This window comes from Alligator sinensis, unplaced genomic scaffold, assembly GCF_000455745.1.
Source record: "Alligator sinensis unplaced genomic scaffold, ASM45574v1 scaffold506_1, whole genome shotgun sequence".
NCBI lineage: Eukaryota > Metazoa > Chordata > Crocodylia > Alligatoridae > Alligator > Alligator sinensis.
The window spans coordinates 402,390-414,713 of NW_005842215.1; the positions used below are offsets into that span (position 1 = coordinate 402,390).

At 39.5% G+C, this 12,324-nt stretch overlaps 1 protein-coding gene across 4 annotated transcripts in view; it reads right to left on the reverse strand.

The window, feature by feature from the left end:
• CNOT2 (CCR4-NOT transcription complex subunit 2) overlaps positions 1–12,324 on the reverse strand; it is a 126,662-nt gene that overhangs the window by 23,808 nt on the left and 90,530 nt on the right. For 3 of the 4 annotated variants that reach the window (XM_014521468.2, XM_014521470.2, XM_014521472.2), the window contains exons 4-8: positions 11,397–11,544; positions 10,570–10,752; positions 5,290–5,369; positions 3,239–3,364; positions 472–531 (exon numbers count right to left, since the gene is read on the reverse strand). In XM_014521468.2, coding sequence (XP_014376954.1) covers positions 472–531; positions 3,239–3,364; positions 5,290–5,369; positions 10,570–10,752; positions 11,397–11,544 — 597 coding nt within the window. The remainder of the gene's footprint in view (positions 1–471; positions 532–3,238; positions 3,365–5,289; positions 5,370–10,569; positions 10,753–11,396; positions 11,545–12,324) is intronic. The other variant, XM_014521471.2, reaches the window with a different exon arrangement.

Consider the following 12,324-nt stretch of genomic DNA (forward strand, 5'->3'; position numbering starts at 1 on the left):
GGCCATCTCACACTGTCACTACCAAACTTCAACTGAAAACAAAATAAAAAGGTACACATGTGATCTGTAAACTAACCAAGGCTCTGCAGGCCACCAGTGGTTCATGGACCACAGTTTCATAACTGTTGCCATTGGCCAACCTCCTTTTATTACTGTTAAATATATATATTGCTGCTTTTAAATTTTATATAAGTCTGATCTGCAAGGTTGAAGATTTAGGACAAAGGGATTAGGGAAAACTGGGTGAAAAAACTTTTAATAGACACTTGTGACGCTCTGTCCTGACCAGCCTTATGTTTAGAACAATTTTTTTTTTTAGTGGGGCCAATTTTTTACCCTTCCCCCATTTAATGTTAATTGCCCTTATTTTACCAACTGAATTTACCACTTTTTCTAATCGTTCAAAAATGTTATGAACCAGAATAGAAGCCCCTTTTTCATTATACATATTGGGCACAGAGCTGTACTTACAGGGATCTTGGCAATCAGCTTCCATCTTTCTCACTAGCAGCTGCTTCCTCTTCTGGTGCACTGCAACAAGGAAATAATATTCAAGCTCTGTGGTAAATTCCACAGCCTCTCAGAGTGCCTTTGGCTTCCTGTAACTCATCTTGATCTGCAAGTCCAAGCCCACCTGAGTAATTAAAAATTAGCACATTGTCATTTTCCCTGGAAGCCCTCATTGGTATTTGAGTAGAACAGGATCAAAACTCGGCAGGTCCTGTGGCAGCTGAAGTATAAACTCTTCTTTCTTCTAGCCATGCCCTTGGCCAGTTCAGATTGATGGTTGGCTCCAAACTGCATATCAAGGGTGTGTAATAGATCCAGGTTACATTTCTTTTCTTGAGGGCAAATTCTCCATCACCAAAACAGACCTCAAGTTGGTTGCTAGGAACTCCCCCCACCCCTTTTTTTCCTGTCTTCTTCACAGCTATTCAACTTGACTTTGTTGTTGAACTAAGCCAAACAGGCTTTCCAAGGAATTTTTCTAAGACATAATGGGTTCTTATATTACCTGAGTTGGAACAATATAACTGCTGCCCTAAAGCAAGAAAGTAAATTTTCTGGCTGATCTTATTCTTCATCCAGATTGACTGATTATCAAGGAAGTCTGAAATGCTTTGATTTCCTTCCAGAGCTGATTATGAGCTCCTTAAGACCTTGCTGCAACTCATTTCTGTTATTGGGTTCTGTGTTGGTCAACTGCACCTCTTTATGCGAGATGTTGTCCATGGTAGTCAGATTGCTGGTTACTTCATAAATCTCTCTTTCCATACCAGATGGGAAGTGATCCACTTGGCCTTTCCAATCCATCCAAATACTTTAAAACTACTGTTTTAACAGAGATTACATCTTTGATTTCATGTTATCGTTCAGTCCTATTTGGGAAGCTTCCTTATGTTGCTTTAATTCCTTTTTGAAAAGGTCTGCAGCTCTTGCCTTAGGTCTTCATTTAATTTTTCCTGAACATTTCCGATTTCTGCATATAATGCCATCATTTGGTTCATTATGGATTAAAAGGAGTACCAGCTCAGACACACACTCTTCTCTGACCACAAAATTAACCAAACTGCAGGTGTTACAGGTTGCTTCCATTAGAAGGAGAAATTGTAAAGAGAAAAGACTGCAAAGAAACACTATTAAAAGAACACACAAACTTCTGTTTCCCAAGCATACCAGGAATCAAACAAACACAAAACAATTTTGTTCATAGTTCTTTCAAGCTTGCACTTCCAAGCCTCTTTCAAGCATGCACTTTGCCCAAAAGCAGACTTTCAGCTTTCACTCATGACCATGCTACTAATGCATGTCTGATGCTTTCTTGCTGCCTTCTCTTCCTTTTTTTTTTTTTTTTTTTTTTATTGCCTTTCAGGCACACGCAAACTTAATTAAAAATGCAGTAGCCAGCACAAGTCCTCCACCCACATGTTGCTTGTCACGCACCTTTCTTTGGGCCATGACATGTGCCTGTTTTGACAGTAGGTGCTACTATTGTTTCACCACCTGGTAAGAAAGAAACTTAAAACTGTTTTTTAAACCTAAGGAGTGATACTTATGACTAATACATAACATCATTTTCTTCTGATAACATGAACTCTCGTCTTTAAGGAAATAAATATGCACTCTCCTAGGAAAGTCATGATGGATACTCTAAGTCATTAAGCCTTTTCAGTTGGAAATTTAAAGAATTCTCCCTCCATTGTAGAACTTAGTATTAACATATATAAAGCCAACTTCCCAAAGTACTGAAGTAATTAACTATGCAGAAATATATTTTAAAGGAACAAAAAGATTTTTGGAAGTCATCAGGGTAGCTTAGTTTTGATATTGCATAATTATAGATAAACCTTGTAGAACAGGCAAAAAATTATCTATTGCACAAGCTTGGTACCTGGTTATTAACACTTCTTGACAAACAAACATTGGTAAGTCTCTAGTATTGTCTTTATGAGCAGAGAGTCAATAAGTACCAAAGGATACAGTGAAAATGTAATCTCTCTGATACCAATGTTGTCTCTCTCAGCAAACAGTGACTTTTTAAAAAAAGAAATATCCTACCAGTCAAAAAGTATTTCTGAAACGAACTGGTGACAATTCCGACTGAAAAAAGTATCAGAGGCAACACACATGACAAAATAAATAAAACTTAAGGTATTAAAAAATAAATATCAACTCAGGCTGAAAACTCTACAAGTTTTCTGTGCCAGTTTTAAATTCAAAAGTGAATTTTTTTAAAAATCCACACAAACAACTTAGTTTTAGAAATGTACCAGAAGCCTGAAATCAGGTCTCAACTTATGGATATGTGCATGATAAAACTTACCAGCTCTCAGGGTACCACCCTCAAAGAGACTGCTCCTCTGGGCTGCCCCCTAGACTAGAAGCATTATAACAACCCAATACAACACTTGTGCAGGCTTAATTAGCACTCCCCAGTGAGTGGCAGTTACCTTGTCCCCAAACTAAATCACATGTGAACAATGCCTGTAGTTTAGGAGGCAGCCTAGCGGAAGCAGCACAGCGTGTCCAAGACTATATCTTTACTATGGACATAGCCTGATCCCATTTTTATAGCTTTCACATTTAAAAGTCTGTTTTACTGAAAGTTAATGAGATGTGTGATATAAATGCCTGTCACTGGGCAAAACATAACCTATCGTTTCATGAGTCAGTAGTACTAGACAAATTAGGCAAGTAAACATTTATTTCTTCAAACAATTTTCACAAACATTCTTACCGTAGGGAGCCCTTCCAGCTAAAGGATTTATTAATGGAGTTGGGTTGCCACTTCCTTCCCTTCTGTTTCTGTCGGCTAGTGCTGGAAAATCTGAAAGGTCCAGTCCTGTCACATTTTCACTTCCATCTAAGACAAAAAACAAACATTTTAAGTAGCTTTGAATTTTTAGCTCAAAACATCTGTAGTGTGGAGGTGGTGTTGTTGGTTACCATGATATACCTGGAAATATACAAGAGGCAAGAATTCTTGTCTATGATATCTTTGACTGGACCAATTGTATGGCTTGGATAGACACAGGATACTCCAGTAGCTACACCTAAGTCTATCTGAACCATAAAACTGGTCCAATAATAGGCATTACCCATAAGAATTCTTAACAAAAAATTGTAATATATGAAACAAAGCTTTTCCAGAGTCAATGGGCACATCTACACGAGACGATTAATGCTCAGTAGAATTAGTCTACTGCAGGTTTGTGTCATGGCAAAAGTGGTGCTATTGCGCTAATGTATGGTAGAATTAGCCTACTTTGCACTGGCATCACTTAAAAGCTATGTGCTGGTGCTACAGTAGCACCAAGTTACTGTGCATTTAGTACCTGTTATTACAGGTACTAAACTTAATTCGCAGTAATCGCAGTGCATTAATGCACATGTAGACATGCCCAACGACGACTAAATTAGATCAATTCTAACAAAATAGTTTTGTTAAGATTTCCAATAAAACTGGAAGCCATAAAAGTAACATCTTGAGTGCCACAGCATTAGTTACAGATGATGTTCTGAGAAAATAAAATCCCACAACATTCATTAAAAAGAAAAAAAAAAGAAAAAGAATAAAAAAAGAGTATACTTGGTTCTCTTCACGTTACTATTAGAATTATAGACACATTTTAAAATTAACCTCTAGATAATGAAACTAGGCTTTGGTGTATTTTTAAATGAATAATATTGAAGTAGCAAATAATTACGTTTTCCAAGAGTCTGGTAACTCGTGAATCACATGTATAAACACACCCAAATTACATTAAAAAGGAGTCAGTTCTGATAATAGCTAGAAAAAGAAAGGCTTGAAGAGGAGTAATAGTAATCAAGAACAGCTCTTATCCCTTCAAGCTTTAAATAAGGCAGGAACTAAAGAACTACAGAGGAAATAACAGAATGGAAGTTGATGTAGGAAATGGATTCCAGTTCACGGCAATGTACAAGATGAAAAATGTATAAACAGTTTTGAGGTCCATAATGCCATCACAGGGCTCCCGTGACTACACAAGCTACCCTATTGGCCATTACTTCAGAGCTTTATGACATCACCAAATGCCATTAGACACAATTACTGTCCAGTCGCCCTGTACAAAAAAGAGAGAGATGTACATAATAAACATGTACTTAAAACAAAAAGCCTTTCCCTAAAGAATGTATGCATCTTTGCTTAATGCAAATTAAGAGATTAGCATTCCTAAGAAAATAGGAACTACCAATTTAAAAGCATTATTTAAAAAATGTCTGTTCAAGAAGAATTTCTAACAAATGATTAAAAAAATTCAGTCACTAATATTCTCATTGAAACTTGATGAATTATTTTTCTTGCTAATTAATTATTTTTCTGCAACATCTTCCTTCTTTTTGTTCCTGGCCCCATGAACTACTTTTAACTTTGAAACTGACTGGTTATGTGTATGTGAATAAATAAAATTTAAAAAATCCATTCAAAACAGACTATTTTCAGTGCTTTATTTTCTTACAAGCAGCAAAAAATGTTACGACATACCAGCATAATTTCAAAACCATGGTCTTTGAGTAACTTTAAACTGTCAAAGTAAGTTTAATCTTTTAAAATTATTACATGTAAAAGATAATTATTTGCCATATAGTAATGTCAGTTTCAGTTTGTGTGTATATTGTTAAGCAACGTGAACAACCCTGTATAACAAAGCCACTACACAAAACTTTAAAATTAGAATGAAAAAACATGGTCAGACAGCAAAATATTTAACAACCGTGTCTTATCCAGATTGTACTTTATACTTTAAATAAGTAAAGTATACTTACCTGTTCCATTAAAAATGTTACTTGATAAGGAGTTACTCATTCCAAATGCCTGATTCCTGTTCATTCCAAATCCAGACATACTGTATGAAATAATAACAAAACACACAAAATTAAAAAAAAAAAACAACAACAACAAAAAACACAAGCATGACTGAATAGACTGAGTCAGAGGAAAAGAGAAGTTAAAAAGGAAAATTAAGACACTCATCCAAGACATCTCTTGAATTACTCCAAGGAAAATCCTATAAATCCTGTTTTCACTGGCGTCTTTCACACCTGTCATATTTATAAATGAGCCTTGTTTAAGGTACTATATTTCACAGTATACAAGTCAAGTTTTGAAGACAAATTTCTTAAAATTCAACCTCAACTTATACACCGTCCCACGCCTTGGTGTGCAAGGCACTGGAAGCCCAGGGGGCTCGTGGAAGAGGTGGCATGCTGGCGGGATCCCAGGAAGTTGGACTGGGCCCTGGAAGCTTGGGCAGCACATGGCCCACTGGCAGCGCACCCACCTAGCCCCTGGGAGTGCTGCCGCCATGAAGGCAAGGACTGGGCCCCCTCCCACATCTGCCCAACACCTCATGCTGCCCCTGGGGCAAGCCAGCCCCTTCCCGGGGAGCACCAGGTATCTTGCTGGCCACAACAGCCTGCTGAAGACACAAGCAGCAAGGGGCCTGATCCAGCTTTCAGTGGAGCCTCCCCACCTTCCCTGTGGCTGGGGTGGGGGGGGCTGCTAACAGGTCAGGCATCCCCTGAGCTGCAGTGGGGAGGCAGTCTTTCCCTCCACAGCAGCAGCCCCCTCCCAGGAGTGGTTGGGTGGGCTGCTAGTGGGTCATATGCTGCCTGAGTTCCCAGGGCCCCGATCCAACTTCCCAGGAGCCCACCAGCACACCACCTCTCCCACGAGCCCACCTATGATTCCAGAGCCTCACACGTGGAGGCAGAGTCAACTTATACACCGGACCAAAAAAGTTAGGATTTTTGTAACAGAAATATGGGGTCGACTTATACAATGGGTCAGCTTATTTTTAACATGTACCATTTTTATGGCATATAAAACGGACTAAGAAAAATTCTGTATCTAGGAATACAGTGGTAGGAATTAGCACCGCATAAATCAAATTATATGAATAAATAAAATCTTAACTCCAGAATGTTTCATCTAACATAGCATTTTAAAACAAATCTACAAAGGTACCCTAAAAAAAAGTTCACATTTACTGCAGAGAGAGAGAGAGAGAGAGAGACACAGAGCGCGTGCGTGCGTGCGCACACACACACACACACACACACACACACACACAGAGTATACATATACATATAGAATAATATATATAAAGAACACATGTATGTGGTCTAAGAAGTGACCAAGGTTATTAGGATTGAATCACGATATGAAAGCTGAAGTTGCAACGGATAACTTAGTACTTAGCTGTAGCTGTGATGGCCCAGAAAGTGTCAAGAGGTAAGATTTTCTGTGGATTATCTTTTACTGAATAAGATGGACAAGGGAGAAGAGATTGATGTCATATATCTTGACTTCAAAAAAGCCTTCGATCTGGTGTCCCATGATCGCCTCTTGGAGAAACTGGCCAATTGTCGCCTTGGGTCCTCCACGATCCGCTGGCTGGAAAATTGGCTCCGGGGTCGGACCCAGAGGGTAGTAATCGATGGAAGTCACTCATCGTGGTGTCCTGTGACCAGTGGGGTCCCCCAAGGCTCTGTCCTTGGACCCATACTGTTCAACATCTTCATTAATGATGTGGACACTGGAGTCAGAAGCGGACTGGCCAAGTTTGCCGATGACACCAAACTTTGGGGCAAAGCATCCACACCAGAGGACAGGCAGGTTATCCAGGCTGACCTGGACAGGCTCAGCAAGTGGGCGGACGAGAATCTGATGGTGTTCAACGCCGATAAATGCAAGGTTCTCCACCTTGGGGGAAAAAACCCGCAGCATCCTTATAGGCTCGGCAGTGCTATGTTGGCTAGCACTATGGAAGAAAGAGACTTGGGGGTCATCATTGACCACAAGATGAACATGAGCCTGCAATGCGATGCGGCGGCTAGTAAAGCGACCAAAACGCTGGCTTGCATCCATAGATGCTTCTCAAGCAAATCCCGGGACGTCATTCTCCCCCTGTACTCGGCCTTAGTGAGGCCGCAGCTGGAGTACTGTGTCCAGTTTTGGGCTCCACAATTCAAAAAGGATGTGGAGAAGCTTGAGAGAGTCCAGAGAAGAGCCACGCGCATGATCAGAGGTCAGGGAAGCAGACCCTACGATGACAGGCTGAGAGCCCTGGGGCTCTTTAGCCTGAAAAAGCGCAGGCTCAGGGGTGATCTGATGGCCACCTACAAGTTTATCAGGGGTGACCACCAGCATCTGGGGGAACGTTTGTTCACCAGAGCGCCCCAAGGGATGACGAGGTCGAATGGTCACAAACTACTTCAAGACCGTTTCAGGCTGGACATAAGGAAGAACTTCTTTACTGTCCGAGCCCCCAAGGTCTGGAACAGCCTGCCACCGGAGGTGGTTCAAGCGCCTTCATTGAACACCTTCAAGATGAAACTGGATGCTTATCTTGCTGGGATCCTATGACCCCAGCTGACTTCCTGCCCTTTGGGCGGGGGGCTGGACTCGATCTTCCGAGGTCCCTTCCAGCCCTGATGTCTATGAATGAAATCTATAGCTGGAAGAGCTGTCAGACAAGGTTTTGGGAACAGGGCGCCCTTCCTCACGTATCACAATGAGATAACATTTCTTGTGAGAAATACGCCCCCACAGAAAGCCACTCTCTCTCCAATCTCTCAGTTCTAATCCTCAAAGGAAATTTACAAAATACCTTTCATAGGTGAGCCTATGAACTCCACTTCATCAATCTACTGGATACAAAAAAGCATTGACCAAATATAGACATTGGATTTATGACACATTATGAACTTGCCTAACATCTGACTTCCCAGGCAAACCCTCCACTTTTTATCAACTATTTTCATTCCCTTCCCCACCCCCCACCCCTGTCTCCCATCCTTTGACTACAACTACATTTATTCCCCTTTCCCCCACTCCAACAGTCTCTTACCTAGTGACCACTCGATTTACATTTTAACTGACTGGCTTTCTTGCACACATATTGACCTCTGGCCGCTTTACTACTCCATCCAGGAAGAGCACAGACCACCTGCAGATGCTTCCTCAGCCTGACAAAGGGTGTTTGTGCCTGAAAGCTTGCTAAGAAGAATTTTTCCAACTACTTGAGTTGGTCTAATAAAAGATATCGGATTTACCCAAATTCTAGACTACTTTAAGCGATTAACAATTAAATAACTGTCAAAGGCAACTATAACATTTTCATAAAGGTTTAACTTTTGCATAACAGTACTGAAATATTGGCAAACTTGGTGTTTCATTGTTCTGCAAATGCCACTAATGTATGCATAAATAGCGGCCTTTAAAATCAGTTGAAAAACAGCCCACATTAATTCAATGAAAACAGCAACCTGAGTTCCAATGGAGCTTCCTTCTCAACTAACTAGAATCAATAAAAAAGACAACTAACATAGAATCAATAAAAATCAATAAAAAAGACAAATAGCTCAAAAGGAACTGCAGACTAAGATAGCCTCATCTCTGAATTACTGCCAAAAGTTAGTGTTTACTTAAACAAGTACTCAATGTCTACATTTGCAAGATCAAAATCTTTCTTCTCATTTGAAAGCATACTGCCTCTCTTAGCCTTTCTATTGTAGCACACCTATATAGATGCAAATGCTTGCTTATGAAACTTCCAAGTTAAAAGCTAAAAAAAAAAAACCAAAACAAAAAAACCCACATCAACATTAACTGTTGATGTACATAACAGACAATGGGATTAAACAGTTCACAGAGCATAGAGAGGATACAATGAGCCCTCTTGCTTAAAGATGGCAAGGACAAACAACTACCTCAGCCTACCTCAACCAGGGGAAGTGGAAAGGGGAGAGGGTTTGCACACGTTAAAATCACAGAGTGCCCGTACACGAGCACAGAGGCTGCTCCAGTGCGTTACAGCACGCCAGAGCAGCCTTGATTTATCTTCATATGATACTGGATACTTGATTTATCGAGTCTGCTGGAGTGTTAATTACCATGCTCCAGCCAGCCTCTGCATCTCGCGTATCAGTGTCCCTGCACTTCAAGATAGCAGCTGGGGCACTTGAACTAAAGCTCGCTGAATGACCTTTAGTTCAAACACCCCTACCACCATTTTGAAGTGTAGGGACGCTGATACGCGAGACAGTGAGGTGCTTAAATTAGGGCAGCTCTTGGAGCCAACCTAATTAAAGTGCTGCCCCTCCCACCCCAGGAGCACATGTAAAAATACCCTCAGATACAAAAGAAATTATTCCCATTGTTCTGTCTCTCTCTCACTATTTTCATATGATACTGGATTGGGTTGGAGAAGCCATTTGACTGACAAATTTAAGAACTTGTAGCCAGTACAGAAATGGGTCTTTAGACAAGATCTAAACAAAGGAAAAGTTAGAACTGGGATACAGTGACACATGGTAAATCAGTTGCAATGGTTCTTTTAAAACTGTTTATGTAAACAGTTAATAAGCTTACACCGATTCATTTTTGTAAATCCAATACAAGGCAAGATAAGCAATCAATAATTTCAAGGCCTGTGCTACAGAGTCAGAAAAAGAACAAAGTTGTTGAGATTACCACACCAACATAGTCTTACATAGGTGAGAAATACTGGAGGGCAAAACTCTCTGTTCTCCAAATGGCTCCAGGGCTGCAGCATGGAGATGCAGGACTCCCAACATATCAGAGTTTGCTGAGCCAAATCCCAATGAACAATTTTTTAAATTAAGTTTTGCCTTATTTGCACTCTCCACTTTAGCCTGGAAGACCCTAAAAACCTATGCACATTTCAAAACATGTGTACACCTCTTCACTGTGCCAGACCCCACCACCATGACAACAAGTAGTTCCCAGGCACTCTGAGCACGTACCAATAAACACATACCCAAGACAAGTGGTGTACGCGGACTCAGTACTGTTCTACAGTGGCTACCCATTGGTTTCTGTCCAGGATATGGACAGGAACAAAACAAGAGCAAGTATAAAACATAGCCCTCACCCACCAGCAATATGAGATACTGCAAAGAGACAATGCAGACATGCTCTTGGCTTCTCAGCAGCAAGAGCTGGACATTTCAAACTATATTTTAATTTCAGGACTACTGTTAAATATATCTATAGCTGCATGCATTCTAACCAAGTCTTACCTGTTCACAGTAAAAGGTTGTCGAGAGGGTTGTTGCTTTGGCATACATATTATGCTAGGAGAGCTTCTGTTGGGGCTGCCTAACCCTGAACTGCTCATGCTGTTTGTTCTGCTGGGAATTCCAATGCCCTGACCAACCTGGGAGTGGTTCATCATATTCCTAGGATTCATAGGCAATATACCCCTGAAAAAGACAAAGCATCCAAAAAAGATTAATTTCTAATGTTTCATTATTTGCTTCAGATTCATTTTCCAATTTAAGAAGATTTTCTAATCTATGACAAGCTAGATTTGTGGTAAATGTCAATACAGCATAACATGTAGATAATGCTCAAGCAGCAGAATATTATTTAAGGGTTCCTGAGAAATTCCACATGACCTATCATATACTAAGCAAATCCTTAGTCAAACTTGGTATAGAACACCAAAAATATTTAAAGTGAAATTAAAAAACAAAACAAAAACAAAAAAAGTCTTAATGGGTTAAAAACATTCAAGTTTCTTAATATACCAAGCTTGTAGTAATACTTCTGTCCTACCATCTTTATTGCCGGAATAGTTTATTACATGCATATATTTTTACCCATGCATTTTACTACAGCATTCTTGCACTCTGTAGCAAAATCTGCCAGTGAACACTATCTTTACACACACGGACAGGTACTGTATTGCGAATATCCTCCCAAATACAGGCGGTGTTCAACAAAATGAAGTATTTTCTTTTTTAAATTGAATTAGAATGTAAGCTAGTTAAGGTGAAACACACACCACACTTAAAAACTTCTCTGCAGAAACACAATTGTAGAAATAGGAGCTACCAATAAATACCTGCTCGGAGATGGAGGCGTATGAAGTGACATTGTTGGTACCCCTGTTGTTGGCGTTACGTGGCTCGGTAACTGAGTGCCTTGTGATAAGCTGCGATTTAACTGAGGGGTATTGTTGCTCATTCCCCTCATTGGAAGGCCTAGTGCACCTATTGAAAAAAAAATTCAGAGGGATGGAAATATATTGCAATCAGGAACAACGTTTTATCTAAATGGTAGCTTAAATCGAATCTATTTGACAATCTAAAAAAAAAAGGTAAAGACTGCAGTAAAACGCAGTATAAAAATTCAGTACTTGCTTACACGTTTTAAATCATTTCAATTCTGCTCTGCCTTCTAATTTGCAGAATTTTTTTTTCTATTTGAGAGCCATTTGCATTTGATACGCTATCAAAACTGCACTTCCATTAGGACTTACATTTTACAGCAAGTGCTATAGGTTGGATTTTATATAGTAATTTGAGACTTCTGTTTACAATGTTTATCAGAAGAATAAAGTAGTGAAAAATAACTTTAAAACTTAAAAGAATACTATAAAGTGTGCCAACTTTCACTCTTAAAACAACATTGAATGTGATAAGCTAGACTGTATTCTCTGAAGCGTTTCAAACTTGTTTTAAATAGGACTTGTTGATCATATTTTCCTGTTAAAAAGCTAACAAAATATATTTTGATTTTATAGGCTACATATTGTAAATTTAAAAAATAAAGTTGGAGTACATTTAAACCCATATAAAAACCTCAAACAACAGCTATAATTTCAGACGAGTTCTTTTAAAGAACTCTACTGGAAATTCACACGAATTGTTTTAGCGTATATAGACAGACACTTGGCCTCGCTTAAACACCACTGCATCTCATTAAAAACAACAAAAACTTCTTTAATAAAAAGCAGAATCCATTAATTTTGTTTTCAATAATGTTTCCAA